Below are 19,270 nucleotides of genomic sequence, written 5' to 3' on the forward strand. Positions count from 1 at the left end.
CCTGTCTCAGCCTCCCAAAGTGCTGGGATTACAGGCTTGAGCCACCGCGCCCGGCCAAAAAACTGATTTTTTTTAATGTAAACTTTTTATTAAATTGTATATATAGAAATCTTACATGTTCAGCTTAGTGATATTTCATAAAGTGTCACAACAGTGTAACCAGCACCCAGTTCAGCAGCAGAACCTTACCACAGCCCCATTCACTACGACCTCCTACCAGTGGTAACCACTATTCTGGCTTCTAATACCATAGGTTAGTTTTGCCTATATTTAAACTTTATATAAATAGAATCATATAGTATATACTTGTTTTGTGTCTCACTTCTTTCATGCAACATAAAGTTGTGGTTTGTTATAGTTTTTCCATCATATGAATATAACACAGTTTCCATCTATTTATCCATTCTGTTAATGCACATATTTGGATTGTTTCCAGTTTTTGACTATTGAAAATAATGCTTCAGGCTGGGTGCAGTGACTCATACCTGTAATCCTAGCACTTTGGGAGGCCGAGGCAAGTGAATCACCTGAGGTGAGGAGTTTGATACAAGTCTGGCCAACATGGTGAAGCCCTGTCTCTACTAAAAATACAAAACATGAACTGGGTGTGGTGGCGAGTGCCTATAATCCCAGCTACTCGGGAGGCTGAGGCAGGAGAATTGCTTGAACCCAGGAGGTGGAGATTGCAGTGAGCTGAGATCATGCCACTGTACTCCAGCCTGAGCAACAGAGGAAGACTCTGTCTCAAAAAAAAAAAAATAATAATGATAATAATAATAATGCTTCAGTGAACACTCTTCTATGTGTCCTTTGAACATATATAACCATTTTTTCTTGAGAGTGTATCCAGGAGTGGATTTTAAGTATACCAGTTTATCCTTTCACCAGCAGTGTGTGAGAGTTCTAGATAGTGCCGGGCGCGGTGGCTCAAGCCTGTAATCCCAGTACTTTGGGAGGCCGAGGTGGGCGGATCACGAGGTCGGGAGATCGAGACCAGCCTGGCTAACACGGTGAAACCCCATCTCTACTAAAAATGCAAAAAAATTAGCCGAGCGTGGTGGCGGGTGCCTGTGGTCCCAGCTACTTGGGAGGCTGAGGCAGGAGAATGGCGTGAACCCAGGAGGTGGAGCTTGCAGTGAGCCGAGATCGCACCACTGCACTCCAGCCTGGGCGATTGAGCGAGACTCCATCTCAAAAAAAAAAAAAAAGAGTTCTAGATAGTTTATATCCTTACCAAACTTGGAATCCGTCTCAAAAAAACAAACAAACAAAAAGAACAGGAATCCCAGGGTCATGAAGATACTATTTTTAAGTGTTTTTTTTAAATGATTAAAAAAAATCATTCATGTTTAGAATTAATCTATCTCTAAACGGAGCGAAAACTGTTGCTTTTCTTTTCCATGGCAGTGGTGCAGAGCTTAGACTCTTAGCTTCCTACCCACACCTGGATTCAACAAATGTACCCTGCGTAAAAGCAACTGCTGAAGATAGCTCACCTCTGTGATTTTTTTTTTCTCCCTCTCTGGAATTTTACCCCCTCTAGTTCTTGTTTTCTCAGCATTCTCTGCTGCCTTTAAAAGATGATTTTATATTTTATCTGGCTTTTCTGAGTGCTGTCTGTAGAACTAGTTTGCCACTATTCCATCTCTCTTGGAAGTACATATGATCTTTTTAAACATACTCAAATCTCTTCCATTGAAAGCATACCAAATTGTTGGTCAGTCCTACATTTTCTTCCTGGTACCTTAAATCACCACAACAATTTTTGCCTCAGTACACTAATTTTTTTTTTTAACCTTAATATCACTAATTCCAGAGGACATTTCTGGTCCTGATTTTACCTCATCTCTTAGACGCATTTCACTTTGTTGACTGCTTGCTCCTTCTTGAAACACTCTCTTCCCTTGGCAGTCATAATACAACATTATCTTGGTCTCCCTTCTAGCTTTCTGGATTTTTTGTCCTTTGCTGACTCATCTTCTTGTTCTGCCAATACTGGGAGTTCCTAAAGATTCAGATCTAGGTTGTCTTCTCTTTTTACTATGTTATCTTCCTTAGTGATCTCAAGATCATGCCTTCAACTACTCTCTGTACCTAATTATCACACAAATTTGCATCTCCATTTCAAACTACTCTTTTGAGCATTGAACCACAAGACCCATTCGCTTAGTTGATATCCTTACTGAGATGACCAAAAAACTACTTCAGACTCAAAATGTGTCACAAATAATTTATGGCCTATTTTTATTTTATTTTATTTTATTTTATTTATTTTTCCAAGACTGAATCTTACTCTGTCACCCAGGCTGGAGTGCAGTGGTGTGATCTCGTCTCACTGCAACCTCTGCCTCCCAAGTTCAAGCGATTCTCCTGCCTCAGTCTCCCGAGTAGCTGGGACTACAGGCGCCCGCCACCACACCCAGCTATTTTTTTTGTATTTTTAGTAGGGATGGGGTTTCACTGTGTTAGCCAGGATGGTCTCAATCTCCTGACCTCGTGATCCACCTGCCTCGGCCTCCCAAAGTGCTGGGATTACAGGCATGAGCCACCGCGCCTGGCCCTCACCCATCTTGTTAATTTAAGCTACCCTTATCTCTTCTAATAGGTCAGTCTAATGACCACATTCTTACAACATGCTCCCCTTGCTCTTCTTTTTAGCTGCTATGGTCTTTCTGTTTCTCAGACACATCTTGCTATCTTCTAGCAGGGTGCATTTTTGCATGTTGTTCCCTCTGCCTAGAATGCTGTCTCTCAGACTCCCTCTCCTCTAAGTCCTTTGCTGTCCTCAGATTTTATTTCAATCATTACCTACTCAAGAATCCTTTCCTGACTAGGTTTTTATTTCTTATTTTATGCTGTCATTGTTCCATGAAGTTTCCTGTCATGTCATTTATCAGTGTTGTAATTTTCACGATTTTTAAAATTAGTCCCTATTTAGTAAGCACTATGAGAGCAGGGACCTTATGTGTTTCCTGTCATCATTGTGTTCGCTAGCACCTCATACACTGCCTGGCATCTAGTAGGCATTCAGTAAATGTTTGTTGAATGCACTAATCATTTCTCTCCCCGCCCGTAGCTGAGGTGAAACGTGTTGGAGATACGCTCTTGGGAATGGCTACGCAGTGTGTGCAGGTGAAGAATGTGGTCAAGACCTCACCTCAGACTCTGTCCAACCTCTGCCTCAAGATCAATGTCAAACTTGGTGGCATTAACAACATCCTAGTCCCACACCAGCGGTATGAACTCTGTTGTCCACTTGCCCTTTTCAAGGTACCATGCTGGGAATTGATGAAGAGATAGGACCCTGGCCAGGCAGAATGAATCAGACACAAGGGGGAGAAGAGCAGAGTGGGTATTGGATGGTGCCAGCTAGAGAAGACCCAACGCCTCACCATTTTGTTTTCTCTTCCTTGCTCAGCTCTGCCGTTTTTCAACAGCCAGTGATATTCCTGGGAGCAGATGTTACACACCCCCCAGCAGGGGATGGGAAAAAACCTTCTATCACAGCAGTGAGTGATCTTCTCTAGCTGCCTCATAAGGTTCTCCTCTTCGCTCTGAGTCCTCAAAACTACCCATGATTTCTTTCCCTCAGCTCTGGCTCTTGACCCTTCGTAAGATCTCCATTTAGCTCGCTATTCCCAATTCCCATTCCCTTGATATGTCATAAAGGTAGCTCTGTATGGTGTCTTTTTTCAGGGAGAGTAGTGAGAGTGTAGCCAGAGACTTGACTCATTCTGCATCACTCTTGCTCTGCATTTGAATGTCTCTCTCCCCATGCCTGCTTTTGGCATGTAGGAGAGGGACTGTATCTTCTCTGAAATCCCTTTAAAGAGAGTTACTTAGTTAATGGGCCTATCCTTTCCTCTGCCCATCCTCACTGTGTAATAGATTAGATGTTTTTCCTATCTCTCTCCTGACTTTTCTGCTCTTTGTCTCCTAGGGGCTTCCAAATTGCTAGGGATCAGACTTCCTTTCCCACTTATATTTCCTAAACCCTCACATTTCTGTTGGCACACTAGTCTTAACCTCAGGGAGTGTAGGGAAACTCTATAATATGCTTATCCCTGTTTTTCTTGTGGCCATCCCTCCTAGGCTTTGGCCACTGTCTCCTTTCTAAATGGCGTTTCTTCCATCAACCACAAGAACACTGTTACTATGGTCATGATTCCTGGGTAGATTAGCATTTGAATGGGAAAAAGGATAAACTTGGGACTGGAAGAGGCCATTGTTTGATCTAGTAGTACTAAACCTTCACATGCTTCTCTGCAAAGGGTAGAAAAATCAATTTATCAAGTACCTACTGTGGGCTAGGCCCTGTGTAAGGTGCTTAATATGGACCACAGTAGCACTGCAAGCAGGTGTTCTTATTAACATCTGAGAAGAGGAAAAAAGATCAGAGAGATTGAGTAACTTCTGCTTGTGTGATAGAATAGAGATTGAAACCAGGGCTCTTTGAATCCCACGCCCTACTCATTCAGTTGCAGTTTTCTTGCTAAGAAGCCTTTCCACAAACCCATAGCCTGACAGTGAGGGTGAAGGTTCTAGGAGCTAATCCTTTCTCTGATTGTCAGGTGGTAGGCAGTATGGATGCCCACCCCAGCCGATACTGTGCTACTGTGCGGGTACAGCGACCACGCCAAGAGATCATTGAAGACTTGTCCTACATGGTGCGTGAGCTCCTCATCCAGTTCTACAAGTCCACCCGCTTCAAACCTACCCGCATCATCTTCTACCGAGATGGGGTCCCTGAAGGCCAGCTACCCCAGGTAGGGCCCACAGTAGGTGGAGAAAACCTTCACATCATGGCTGGAAAGCGAGGTGCTACTACTTTTTATGAGCTATTGGCACTGGGAGGTGTGTCACTTCTTAGGGAACTTTGCTAAATGGGGTAGACTTGGGGGCAAGGATTGCAACTGAGGGATGGAGTATACATAATAGAAGACTCTCAGTGCCTATTTAAGTAGTTGGTTCCTGTTGGAGACTGATTGTTTAGACCAGTGATTCTCAAATGCTAGCTTACATTAAGATCACCTGGAGGACTTGTTAAAACAGTTTTAAGGGCTCTACCCTTAAGAGTTTCTGATTCAGTGAGTCTTGGATGAGGGCCAAGAATTTACAATACTGACAAGTTCTTAGGCGATGCTGATAGTCTGGAGACTGCATTTGAGGACTAATGCTGTTTTGACTTTCCTTCATAATATTCCTCCTATTCATTCTCACTGCCAGTCTTCATTTTTTTTTTTTAACTTCTATCCTGAACTGGTGTCCTTGACTACCGTTTAATAGTATTATAACTACTGTTCCAGTGAACTTCTTGTGTGCCATGAACTGTGCTAAGCACTTCAGATTTTTTTTTTCTTTGTATTTTTTGTCCTAAATCTGAGTGGAAACATATGTTTTATTTAATGCTTTATAATAGTCCTATGGAATAATAATGTATTTACATTTAACAGATGAGAAAACAGGCTTGGAAATGTTACATGATTCTTTAATGTCATCAAAGCTAATTAGGAGTGGAACTGGGATTCAGACACATTGGTCTGATTCCATAGTTTATGCTCTTAACTGTTAGGCCCAGTTTCGTTTCTTTTCTTTTTTTTTTTTTTTTTTTTTTTTTTTGGCGGGGACAGAGTCTCACTCTTGCCCAGGGTGGAGTGCAGTGGTATGATCTCAGCTCACTGCAGCCTCTGCCTCCTAGGCTGAAGTATTCTCTTTCCTCAGCCTCCCAAGTAGCTGGGGCTACAGGTATGAGTCATCACATCCAGCTTATTTTTGTATTTTTAGTAGAGCCGGGGTTTCACCATGTTGGCCAGGCTGGTCTCAAACTCCTGACCTCAAATGATCCACCCGCCTTGGCCTCCCAAAGTGCTGGAAATACAGGCGTGAGCCACGGTGCCTGGCCATTATGCCCAATTTCTAAGTCATCCAGTATTTTCTAAAATATCAGACACATTTATCATACCACATATCTGTTCAGAAATGTCTAGTGGCTTCACATAGCTTTGGGTTAAAATTCAAACTGCTTAGCAAAGCAATCAGCAGTTATTAAACCCTACTAGGTTTTCTATGCTTTTACTTAATTGTCTATCTTAGTCTTCATAACAGCTTTGTGAAGCAGGTCTTAGTAACATTAACAGATGTGGAGAAAATGAGACTTAGTGGAGTTGAATAACTTGCCCAATGTAATACAACTAGTTAAAGCTTGGATTTAAGTCTAATTGATTCCAAAGTGTATCGTTCTGTACCATACAGTTTTGACCCTCTATATCTGACATCCATGGCCATAGGAAACTATTGCCTATGATTATTTACTTCTAGCTTTTCCCTTAGCTAGCCCATTTTCTTATAATCCTGCTGCTTTGTGGGACTGAATTCATCTACTCTCTCTGCACCCATTATGGAGCTATATGTCTGCTCTTCTCTGGTGGTCCACAACCTGTCTGCTCTTAGAGCCCAAAAGAGAACTCTCATTAGCTGCCTGATCCTGAGTGAAACTAACTTTGGGCATTGTGATTTTAGTGATTTCTCTGGGAACCTTGGTTCTGTGTCTTGGTATTAGGTCTCTTTATACACAGGAACCAGATGTTTGTTGTCTTCTGATGCCAAGCCTCCTGGCCAAGGTTTTATAGGAACATATTAAGTGAACTGAGTATAAGGCTGCTTTTGACAAGAAGGGCCTATCATCTCTAATTGTTGAGCATCAGCATATAAAGGGAGACTGAGCCAAAAGCTATATTACAAGTGGCAACTCCTTAGTTCAGAAGGGTATGTGAACTCAAGAGGAACTGTGTGTTTCTTTGTTTCCTTCCCCATCTTGTGCCTAGATACTCCACTATGAGCTACTGGCCATTCGTGATGCCTGCATCAAACTGGAAAAGGACTACCAGCCTGGGATCACTTATATTGTGGTGCAGAAACGTCATCACACCCGCCTTTTCTGTGCTGACAAGAATGAGCGAGTGAGTGAGGGACTGAGGCCTCCCATCCCCTCCTTCTGTCTCCCTTATCTTAATAGAGAAGAAGCCCTTGAGATAAAGGCTGGGGATTTAGTCCTTGTCCTATCCATCCTCCCTGGCCCCTTCCCTCCTCCTAGCTCTTGTGGTCCTTCCTCTACCACTGCCTTCACTAGTGTCCACCTCCTCCCCTCCTTCCCTTATACTTCCTTTCCCTCCTCCTAGCTCCCTGGCCTAGACCCCATATATAGACCAGCTCCCAGAGAAGGGAAAGGGAACTACCATTTATTGAACTCCTCCTATGTGCCAGATACTGTACAAGGCGTCTTCCTCACAGCAACCCTGTGAGGTAGGTATTATTATTATCTCCAGTTTAACCTCAGAAAGGTTAAATGACTTGTTAAGATCATACAGCTAATAGGACTTGAACATAGGTCTGTGTGACTTTAGAAGCATATTATTTTAAGATTCAGTACCCTCTGGGAATAGCAACTTTGGCTTTGTTCTTGGGATTTTGGTGAAGTCAGAGTAGAATTGAGCCAGGGTCCTGGTTAGGGCCAGGCAGGTCTTGGGATCTTGGTTGTGTTTGTCTCTATACAGATTGGGAAGAGTGGTAACATCCCAGCTGGGACCACAGTGGACACCAACATCACCCATCCATTTGAGTTTGACTTCTATCTGTGCAGCCACGCAGGCATCCAGGTAGCGGGGCTATATCTTGGGGTTCCAATGGGTCAAAGATGAGTTGTTTATTCACATTGCCTCTAGAATATATCAGTCATCACTGAATGACATCCAAATTAATGTTCGTTTGTTTTGTTTTGAGGTGGAGTCTCGTTCTGTCCCCCAGGCTGGAGTGCAGTGGCACAATCTCAGCTAACTGCAAACTCTGTCTCCTGGGTTTAAGCGGTCCTTCTGCCTTCCCGCCTCAGCCTCCCGAGTAGCTGGGATTACGAGCATGTGCCACCGTGCCCAGCTAATTTTTGTATTTTTTTTTTTTTTGAGACAAAATACAAAAATAAATTTTGTATTTTTTTTTTTCTGTCGCCCAGGCTGGAGTGCAGTGGTGCCATCTCGGCTCACTGCAAGCTCTGCCTCCCGGGTTCACGCCATTCTCCTGCCTCAGCCTCCCAAGTAGCTGGGACTACAGGTGCCCGCCACCACGCCCGGCTAATTTTTTTTGTATTTTAGTAGAGACGGGGTTTCACCTTGTTAGCCAGGATGGTCTCGATCTCTTGACCTCGTGATCCGCCCGTCTCGGCCTCCCAAAGTGCTGGGATTACAGGCGTGAGCCACTGCGCCTGGCCTAATTTTTGTATTTTTAGTAGAGACAGGGTTTCACCATTTTGGCCCCGCTGGTCTTGAACTCCTGACCTTAAGTGATCCACCCGCCTTGGCCTCCCAAAGTGCTGGGATTACAGGCATGAGCCATTGTGCCCAGCCAGGACTGCTCTCTTAATAAGCCCTGAGTACACTTGCAGGTTGCCTTTAAGAAGAGTGCTTTATGACATTGGTAGTTTTGCGTCTGCCTGTTCATGGGTGAATTATCTACCCAGCCGTATTCTTAATAGTGATCCTGTTCCCCTATTATCAGCCATCTCCTCTGCTCAGCCTGGGACCCCTCATCTTCCTATCTTCCCAGGGCACCAGCCGACCATCCCATTACTATGTTCTTTGGGATGACAACCGTTTCACAGCGGATGAGCTCCAGATCCTGACGTACCAGCTGTGCCACACTTATGTACGATGCACACGCTCTGTCTCTATCCCAGCACCTGCCTACTATGCCCGCCTGGTGGCTTTCCGGGCACGATACCACCTGGTGGACAAGGAGCATGATAGGTGAGACCTGGGATCAGGTTGGCCTCCTTTTTGCTTCAGCCTGTTATGCCAGATCTTCTCAACTTTCCTTGGTAGAAGGAAATGAGTGCTGTCCAATTTGGTGTCATTGGGCTCGTCTGCCCAATCCTGGGTTGGGATTTTCTCTTAAGTTGGTATGGGAATTGGCATCCCAGGGCTGGGTGAGGGAATTAGCAGCAGCTCAGTTCACCAGGAAGGACTTCTTTCATTTTTTCCTTTTCAGTGGAGAGGGGAGCCACATATCGGGGCAAAGCAATGGGCGGGACCCCCAGGCCCTGGCCAAAGCCGTGCAGGTTCACCAGGATACTCTGCGCACCATGTACTTCGCTTGAAGGCAGAACGCTGTTACCTCACTGGATAGAAGAAAGCTTTCCAAGCCCCAGGAGCTGTGCCACCCAAATCCAGAGGAAGCAAGGAGGAGGGAGGTGGGGTAGGGAGGAGTGTAGGACGCCTTGTTTCCTTCTGTAGAGGTGGTGTGAGAGTGGGGAACAGGGCCAGCAAGACAGACCACCAGCCAGAAATCTCTGATATCAACCTCATGTCCCCTACCCCTCACCCCATCTTGTCACATCTGGCCCTGACCCCACTGGACCAAAAGGGGCAGCACTGGTGCCCACCATACACACAGGTGTCTCATGTGACTCACAGTGCTAAAGACTCATGCTTGACAGCTTGGTAAGGTCAACTCTGTAGCCCTGCGACAAAAGCTGGTTAGGTTTGGGTTTGATACTTTAGATGGGAAAGTGAGGGGCTTGAGAAAGTGGGTGGGAGGAGGGAAGGATTTTTTAGGAGCCTTAATCAGAAAAGGACTAGATTTGTTTAAGAAGAAAAATGAAACCAGACCCAGATCAATATTTTAGGATACTAGATGTTTTAATGGGTTCAGAATCCAGTTTGTAGGAAGATTTTTTAATGGTTTTGGTTGCTCCTCCCCCAGCTGCCACCCCGCCTTCCCCTTATTCCTCTCTGTCCACATTTTCTGCCCCACCTTCTCCTCCCTGACAGACATCCAGCCCCTAGTAATACTTAAGGCACTATGGCACTTAGCTTTGAAGTGACATGACCCTGTCTTCCTTCCGCCCGCTGGTGGGTAACCAGTGCCTTCCCTGTAACGGTAATGCTGCAGAACTGCAACCTTTTGTACCTTTCTTTGGGGAATGGGGTGGGGGTGGGAGAGGAGGTAGATGGGGAAGAAATACCCCAGACCCAACAAACCTCCAGCCAGAAAGCCAGCTATTTTGCATTTGAAGGAATCGACTTCCTCATTCATTGAGCTTTTTAAAAGATCACAACCTCAAGATGGTTAAAATCCATTGACATTTGCACTTTCAAACATGACAAGTCTCGGAGCTGCTGAGATGACTGGCCCCTGGCCTTTCCACTTATGCCTCCTTTTCTCCTTGTTCCTCCTACCTCCCACCCCACCCAGGTCTGGAGTTACTTTCATAGCATTTTTCACTCTTGGCTTCTTTTCTCCCTTGATGGTCAAGTCTCTTGTGTTTCAATATTTCTTAACTGGGGTGTCTTATAACAAAAAACTCTTAGGTCTAAAATGAGAAAAAAGAGAGAAAACAAAATGTTATTTTTATACCATAACTTGAGTGTATTGCCAAAATTTGGAAATCCTTCCCATGCCTGATGAGTTTATATCCCGGAAACATTGAGCCATCAGAATGAACTGTGTACCTGATTTGTTCTCTGACCTGGCTAGGTAGGGAGGGGGTGGTTATCACCCCAAGATGGGGTCCGGGCTCCATCCTTCCTCTGTGCAGATAATACCTTTCTCTTGCTGTAGCCTCCCTCCTCTGCACTGTCCTGCACTCTTTCTTGCAAGTGCATCTTTTTCCTTCCTCTGGACTGTCCTCTGACCCTTTGGCTCATCCTGGATTCCAGTGTGTCCTGTGGACAGGCTAGGGAATTTTGCTGCTCCCTATTGCTTCTGTTTACACAAATGAATTTTTCCTGGTTTCCCACTAGGGCATGTGAGTGGGTGGCATGGGCTTTTTTTTTTTTTTTTTTTTTGTCTTGAGACATGGGGTTTGGCTGTCTTGCAGGACTGGAGAAGGTGGTGGTTCTAGCTTGGTCTCTGTTGGCCTTGAAGCAAGCATCCCCCCCCTGCCCTTTTTCCTTGACTGTTCATTTTTTTCCTGCCCCACCGCTTGGGATGGGGAGTTGCAACTTCAGTGTGGAATTTCCTCTTTTTGAGGAGCCTGGGTTTGGATCTATCTGATCTGGTGATGAAGCCATGATTACTTTAGACCTAGCCCAGGCTTGGAGGCCAGCTGGAGGAAGGAGGGTCTAAATCCTGGCCTATAGAGTTAGAACTACCGTTTCCTCTCCTCAGCTGCCCTTGTATGACCCGGATTTGCTATGCAAAACAATCTGTCCCAGGTTCTGTTCTGGTTGGCTACATTGTTCAGCAACTCACAAAACGTAGCACAAACATTCATTATGGAGAAAGCATCAGGACTGTTGAGTAACTCCTCCTTTACTTTTTTCCTGCTGGCTACAGCATGGGGTGCCCTATAGGCACAAGCCCAGCTGAAGAACAGAATGGAGGGCTCTGGGAGGAGGCAGCTCACTGGAGAGCCTACATTCCTTACACAAGTGCCTAAAGAGAGTGATGCTAACACTCCATCTGCCCTGTCCATTGCCTTCATATACAGTCTACTTCGTGTTCTGTCACTCTTTGGGGAGGGGAGCTCTTCTGGGACAGTGGGCTCTGCATGTTCTCTACTTGGGTACATTTTGGGGCTAGGATCAGGGCACTATTCCTGGAGGGTCCAGTCATTCACCAGCATTTGCAAATGTCCATAGGGAGCAGGTGGCAGCCTCTACTCCCAGCAACAAGTTTGTGTTCTCTCCTTTTCTCTCTTTGCCTCACTCTCTCCAGTTGGTTATCAGCTGGGGCTTGAAATGCATTTTTAGCCCTTTGCCATGGCCTATGCCATTCAAGAAATAAAAAAACAAGAGAATCAGCTTTGGGCAATGACAAGAAATGACTTCTTACTCTGATTTTTTTGTAAAAAAAAAATTTTTGAGACTTGGAAAATAACCCTGACCTTGAGGATTATTCTTGTTTGAAAGGTGATGGATGCAAATGGAGAAGTGGTGTTGGCAGCAAGCATTGGCTCATGTGGATTTGGTTTAAGTGGTGCTTCTTACCCAAGCTTCAAGGAAGTGCTTGGGGGACCCCCAGCCTCATCCTCTTAGATGGGTCTCTTGCTCCCTTTGTACCACTGTTTTGCCTTCCTTTTCCTCTTCTCTTTTTCCCTGGCTTCCTTTCCCTTTTCTACTATTCACTCTGCTTGCTTGCTGGCCGGCCTGCCTGCCTGCATGCCTGCCTGCCTGCCTGCCTGCCTATGTGATGATGAAATCTCTGCATGGCTGCAATGATCCCACTGTTAGCTGGCAAGGTCAGGCTTAGCTCCTTGACTGCAGAAGACCAAGAACCTGTTCCCCAAGCCCAGAGATGTTCACCTGGGCTGGACTGCCCTCAAGCTTATACTAGAGAAGAGCAACTGACCTGCCCAACTTGTGTGAAGTCAGGAGGGTTTCTGGCATTTTCCACACCTGTCCACTCCTTGGAGCTGGTTTCTCTCATTGCTTTTACTAAATCTGATTCTTTATCTCTTTACCTGGGGCCTGCCTTTTCTGAGATTGTCTTAGGGTTGAGCTACTTGGGTATCCTGGGCTTGAGTGTTAGGGGATGGACATAAGGGAAAGAGTGATGAGAAGAGAATGGAGAGAATTTGAATAAAAGGTGGGAAAGGAGAGAGCCCTGTTCTTTGATTGTTTATCCAATCCAACCTGATCCATTAAGGATTGAGGTGCTACACTGGCCTCCAGGGATAAGCCTGGGGCTATTGTTGCTGGGAACTTAGGCTTAACATAAAGCCGAAGAAGAAGGTACCTAGAATTTTGAAACTTCCCTAAAAAGCTCCTAATGCCCCACCTGCTAGATAGCTTCTCTATGGCCTCCTATTTAGCTGAGCAGCAGTGTTTTTGGATACTTTTCTTCTTCTGTTTGTGAATAAGGCCAGCACTCAAGATGGGCAGACAAGGGCACACTATTGGCTGGTCCATAGGATATTTGTAAGGCTGGTGGGACAATTTTGGACCTGGAATCCTGTGAACTAACAAGGTTGGAAGTTTCTTCCCCTTCAGGGTAGAAAAATCATCTCAAACTAGACAAAAGGCAGTTTTGGAAACTACATTGGGGGAAGTTATTTTATTTATATATGGGGCCTAGGCCAATCTAGGATGGTAGCTGGAATACCTTCCTTCTTAAAATCTGATCATGGCAGGGATATGCAGGGCACTTTTTACTATTTGGCCTTCTAAGCAGATTGGGAAGGAGGTATTTTCTGGTTTTCTCTTTCCTCCAACTTAATAGGACTTGCCTTCTCCCTGGGCAGGGAGAGAGGCTGGGTTGGTGCTCTCCCCTTACTCTATTCATACTGACTTAGAACCTCTGGCTGCTGTTTGGGCATCCAAGAAAGGGAGGGGAAGGAATGAGCTAAAAACGAAACAGAATGAGTTGGGAAAGGGAGATTTCCTTCTCTACAGAGGAAAATAGGAAACCCTCCAAGAATTGTGCAAGTAAAGACATTCGTCAAATGCACTGAGTCCCTTGGTGTAGTAGCAATAAGGAAAAATGAAATTACTTTCCTGTGCACACAGTCCAGCCTAATTGGTGTGTGATGTTGCACTTAGCAGCCATGTGGTGGGCATGTGTGACTACTCTGGGTTTCACTTTAGTTTCTAAACTTTTTATCCCTCTCAAGTCCAGCATGGATGGGGAAATGTCTCTGGATCCCCACAGCTGTGTACTTGTTTGCATTTGTTTCCCTTTGAGACTTGTGTTTGTGTCCTGCTTTGAGCTGTACCTTGTCCAGTCCATCGTGAAATTATCCCAGCAGCTGTAATGTACAGTTCCTTCTGAAGCAAGCAACAGCAGCAGCAGCAGCAGCACAATTCTGTGTTTTATAAAGACAACAGTGGCTTCTATTTCTGAAGTGCGGTCTTTCTCTTTTTTTCCTACCAGCAAAACAAACTTTTGGGACTGATTGCATCTCTAATAGATTTTAGGTGAGAATTATATTGTAGATTGTTATGCGGGAATACTTCACAGGGCCTCCATTTATTCTTCATTCAACAAACATGCAAAGCACTGTGCCAGCAGTATTGTGGGGAGGGCAGGCACAATTCAAAATGAGGAAAATAGTGTCTGTCTCATTAAGGGAATTAAGTTTGATGGGGGATATGACTAGCCAAATGGTCCCCTGGCATAGGATAAAGATAATGAGGGAGTAGAATAAGACTACAGCAACGAATATAGGGAGGAAGGGACAGATTTGAGAGACAAGAGATAGAATTAGTAGGACTCGATGGCTGGTGGGAGAAGACAGGAGTAGAGGTTAGCTCCCAGCTTTCTCCTTGAGCATAAGAGTGTGTTGGGACATTCTGCCAGTCAAGATGGGAGTGGCAGGGGGAGACTGTAGAAGGAAGGTGGGGAGTTTTTGAAGAAAGACAATGTTGTATAGACTGAGTTTTGAGGTTTTTTTGGGGCAATAAGGGTAAGGTGTCCAGTAAACACAGGTTGGTGCTCAGGTAAGACTGTAAAACTGCATTTATAGATATGGGAGTCATAGATGGTAGTTAAAGCCATAGGCATGAACAAGTTAGCTTAGAAAAAGAGAAGAGAAACATAGTATACAACCCCCTAAGAAACTCAGTTTAAAGGATGGGGCGAGGAAGCAGATCTTAAGGTGACAGATCACTGGTAGAAAGCTTGTGGGTTTTTTGATTCTTTGTTGAACCAGTTTAGTGAGGTAGGAGAAGAAATCGGAGTAGAAGTTTCACGAAGGGTGTGATTAACAACATGAACTGCTGCAGAGAAGGAGTTCTTCTTTTTCTGTGTGTTTTACCTTTCTACTCCCCATCTGTTGGGGATCTTATAACTCTATGACTTACTTAGGTTATTCTCCAGTATTTCTTGAAAATGAGCATTGGAAAAACCAATTCTAAAATGGCTAAGACTAGGACTTTCAAGTTCCCCACAACTACCACCAATTAGGAGATAATTGTAAAAGAATAAACAAAACCTAATTTTGTTCCTAGCGAATATTATAAACTCTGTTCCAGTGTACTAGATAATAGTAGAATACTATATTTCCATAACTTGGTCTTCTTTAGAGCCTGTGAACTCCTAGGAGCAGAAGCTATATTCTCTTCATTTTTGTCATCTCAGGGTCATGGCATATACCAACGGATCAGTATGTGCAAATAGAATTGAAATAGGCTAGTAGTCTGTAGTTCATGAGTATAGGCTGGGTGGGCAGCGGATCAAGAAGTGATAGGAGTACACAGGGTGAACTCAGAATTCCTGAATCTTCAGGTAAGCAGATACTTAACCAGATTATCATTGTCTTTTCCCACTCCCCCTAAATTGGAGGTTTTATGGTTTTGTACTTTAAGCTGATGGTATAATTGTCAAGCATGTAAATTCTGGCATACTTCCTGGTACTGCTAGAGCACTGTTATTTCAATGCATGGGGGTAAGAAGGCTCAGAGAAGGATTCTGGCAGAGGGCCCAGTGAGAAATTATCAGTGGCAGCCAGTGTGTACATACGTGGACCTAGCATTCCTCTGGAGGCCAAGTGTTGTGAATTGGCCTGTGGCTATCACCTGGCAGACTCCCTTGGGAAAGAGCCAGCCAGCCCCATGCTTCTTTTCAGCAGCAAGGGTTAGGGAGGTTGGTTGAACTTGAAGAGCAGATTAGACATGGAGCAGATTTTGCCCAGTTGAAATAAGACATAAATTTATTACCCCAAGTGAGGCAGAAATAAAGTACTTAGCAGGGGGAATGGGAGGATGATGATTATGGCAAATTTTGGTATAACCTTTAGTTTTAGAAAAGATTGATACTGAAAAGCCTTCAGGATTTGCCTGTGGTTGCTACTCAAGTTAAAAAAGACTGGGAGCCTGCATTGTCTGGTCCTGGAGCTCAAGGTTTTCAGTGAAGGCTTGTCCTGGCACCTCTGGGCATTCCTTTTCATTACTGGTTGAGCACCCTTCCTTCTGCTCTGTCAGTTGGCAAAATATTCTGGAGCACATTCTGGACTAGCAGTTGCCTTGGGGTAGTCAGGCTGGGTATTTGTTTGGTATCTCTTGGTGTAGCAGATCCCAGAATCTCATGGCAATTTGGATTTGGTGGCTAAAAGAGTTAGTGCAAGGAAAAGACTAGTTGGAAGTTCTGTGTCTGGGCCATCCTTAAGCTGCTGTCTACTGCTTGAATGGGAAGTAATGTTGAATTGGAAAATTAGCTCACCTTTTTTGTTTCTAGCTTTGCAGACATTTATTCCTCTGATGATAGGCTGGGAAATGCCTAGGCAGGCTTAGAAGGCACACAGAGCATGACAGAAGTACTCCGTCAAAGCAGCTGTGTCAAGAAGGAAGAGCTGGAAAAGTGGATTTGCTGGGGAATTAGGCGCATTTAGTTTTCCACTTCAGCACAACTGCCTTCTCCAGTATATCATAGCAGGGTTTTTTAGGCCTTTGTGGCTTACCCTGCAGGAACATACTATCCTGTTGTTCTGGACTGTAGCACCTTCACCACCATCCTCTTGGCAATGGTTTTTTGTTTTGGGGTTTTTTTTTTTTTTTTTTTTTGGACAAAGTATAATATTGAGGGACCTTTTTAGGGAGCGTTTGATCTTTTGTCCCCATTTTCCAAAGGCAGGGAACTTTCTTCTTAAAAGAGACAGTGGGAACTTTGAACCAGGTTTTTGGAAAAGGCCTGTGAGCTACTAATGAGAGTGAGCTGCAAAAGGAGGAAGGGTTTGTTTGGGTGCTTTGAAGTACTTGGCTAGGTGTTTTCTACAGTATCTTATACAATTGCATCTTACAGCATCTTTACATGCAAAATAGTTTGTCAGTTATCTTCAATTGCATATTACAAAATTATGATTAAATTTTTCTTAAATAAGAAAACTATCATTTCATATGACAAGAAAGCCTAATTTAATGTTACTCCAAGGTTGGTTAATTCAGTGGCTCAGTGATAACACCAAAGAATTAGTTTCTTGAAATCTTTTTGGTCTGCCATCCTCCATGTTGTTTATCCTCATGCCAGTTCGCTCATGGTCCCAATATGGCTACTGTAATTCCGGGAAGGAAATGCTGACAGAACCATGCCTGGCAAAAGAGACAAATTTTTCCATGTCCTTCTAAAGCAAGGAAGTCTTCCTGGAAGCTCCAGCAGATCCGGCCTCATGGCTTTGCTAGAAATGGGTCATCTCACTCCTGTCACTGGCAAAGCAAGTAAGATCATCCATCATGAGTGGCTTAGATGAATGAATGATCCTTTGAGTCACGTAGACTAGAAAGTCCAGTCATGTCTACCAGCAAGAAGGGAGATAAGGGCTATTGGATAAGCAGCGTCTGGTCTCAAAGGTACTTCAACTTTTACAGATGAGAAACATGAATCTGAATGACTTTCCCAGGCTCACAGCAAGAGAGGGCCTTCAGTGTTAGCTGTGTCTGTCCCTAAAGCCCAAGTTTTATATTGTATCTTGCTACAGTGTATAGTAACTTACTTTCTACCTTGTAGAAACTGATGGTCTAGGAGAAGAGATTTGAACTCAGGTGCCCAGGTGACTCTAATCTTGGCCCATGTGAGAAGATTCTACTCAGTTGCTGTCCTTATCCAGTGATGTTTCTTGTCTCACACAAGAAGCCTAGGAGTAGAAAGTCCTAAGTGGAGTAGAATAATAGTGGCAGCAGGGAGGGAAGTGTGCACTGTGTGTCCCTGAGCCTGACTTACTGGGCAGGAACTTAGCGCTTAAAGTGGCAGCTGGCCACCCTGTCTTTCCTGCATGCACTGAGTATTTGGTAGCTCATTATGCCTTTCCTTAGTGACCAGTGATACTGATCATCTTTTCATATGCTTACTTACTATCCCCATATCTTTGTTGTTCACATCTTTTACCCATTGTATTTGTTGTTTTTGAGACAGTGTCTCACTCTGTCACCCAGGCTGGAGTGCAGTGGCACGATCACGGCTCACTGCAGTTTCTGCCTCCTGGTCTCAAGCAGTCCTCCCACCTCAGCCTTCTGAGTAGCTGGGCTTACAGGCACACACCACCATGCCCAGCTAATTAAAAAAAAAAAAAATTTTTTTCCTTTTGGTAGCAGTTCAGTTTCATTATTATTGCCCGGGCTGGCCTCTCTCAGCTTCAAGCTATCTTCCTGCCTCAGCCTTCCAAAGTGCTGGAATTACAGGCATAAGCCACTGGGCCCAGCCTCTTTTACCTGTTTCAAAATTGAGTTTTATTCAGTTGTAAGGGTTCTTTATTCATTTTAAACACAAGTCCATTGTTGGTTATATCTTTCACATCTATTTTTCCCAGTCTGTGGCTTGCCTTTTCATTTTGAAGAGCAAAAGTTTAAAATTTTGCGAAGTTATTAAAGCTCCATTTGTTGCTTTTTTCTTTTCTAGTTTATACTTTTGTGTCATATTTTAGGAAATTTTGCACTGGGTATTTGATGGCTCCTGAGGAGGTTCAACTTTCAGAGGGCACTGATTTCTCTGCACCTGAGATTTTGTACTATTTCTGTATTTCTTTCTTCTCAGAACAACCAGTGTCACCAGGTATGAGGGCAGAGTTTTAGCTTGTTTGCTGAGCCCCATTCTTGAAGCTCATTTATTTATTCATCTATCTATCCATCCATCCAACAAATATACTGAATGCTGCTATGTGCCAGGCACTGGCACTGTTCTAGGTACTGGGGCAATGGGAGTTAAGGTAATACCCAACGACCCTGCTCTGTACCCTTAAGAGCAGACTCAGTTGGGAATGAGTTATCCAAAAATAGGGTGTACATGTAGTCAGGAGAGAGCCTCATACAGCTTTGCCTTTGGCAGAATCCTTCAAACCTCTTTGTCTTCCTACTTCTTGATATTACAAATCATGAGCCTTTCACATGCGTTCACTCTAAAGAGGTGGGTTCCTGGATAGCAGTAGATAGAAAGGCATCATTGACATTTATTGAGATGGAGTGAATCAGAGGGTATAAATTCTGCTCTGCCAATGTCGAAAAAGACTAGCCCACCTCAAGGGTTCATCACTGTCACCATGTCTATTGTCTATTCTGGAAGAAGCCGAAGAAGTCTGCCTTTGTTTAGGGAACCAGTTCCAGAATCAGAGGGGTTGAGGATATAAAAGACCCTTGCACAAGAGTTGGTATTTACCCTGTCAGATGCTGCTACCAAGATTTGGATTGTGTACAGTCGAGGATTAAAAATGACTTTTAAGATGCAGTGTTTCATCTGGTGACATTTAATTTGATATTTTAAAATTGGGGAGGGTATTTTCAGCCACGGGGGTAGGGATGTGAAGGAAGCCGAAAGTAAGACAGAATTGGAGTCAGATGTGGTTTTGAGTCCCATACAT

The 19,270-nt window shown here is 44.2% G+C and overlaps 1 protein-coding gene across 2 annotated transcripts in view; it reads left to right on the top strand.

Moving 5' to 3' along the window:
* The window catches only part of AGO1 (argonaute RISC component 1), a 47,220-nt gene extending 28,083 nt beyond the window's left edge, over nt 1–19,137 (top strand). For both annotated transcript variants that reach the window (XM_017884478.1, XM_017884479.1), the window contains exons 13-19: nt 3,077–3,236; nt 3,419–3,509; nt 4,572–4,766; nt 6,825–6,959; nt 7,554–7,655; nt 8,596–8,795; nt 9,037–19,137. In XM_017884478.1, coding sequence (XP_017739967.1) covers nt 3,077–3,236; nt 3,419–3,509; nt 4,572–4,766; nt 6,825–6,959; nt 7,554–7,655; nt 8,596–8,795; nt 9,037–9,145 — 992 coding nt within the window. In that variant the 3' untranslated portion in view covers nt 9,146–19,137. The remainder of the gene's footprint in view (nt 1–3,076; nt 3,237–3,418; nt 3,510–4,571; nt 4,767–6,824; nt 6,960–7,553; nt 7,656–8,595; nt 8,796–9,036) is intronic.
* The last annotated feature ends 133 nt before the right edge of the window (nt 19,138–19,270 follow it).

Source organism: Rhinopithecus bieti, unplaced genomic scaffold (genome assembly GCF_001698545.2).
Source record: "Rhinopithecus bieti isolate Rb0 unplaced genomic scaffold, ASM169854v2 scaffold_13029, whole genome shotgun sequence".
NCBI lineage: Eukaryota > Metazoa > Chordata > Mammalia > Primates > Cercopithecidae > Rhinopithecus > Rhinopithecus bieti.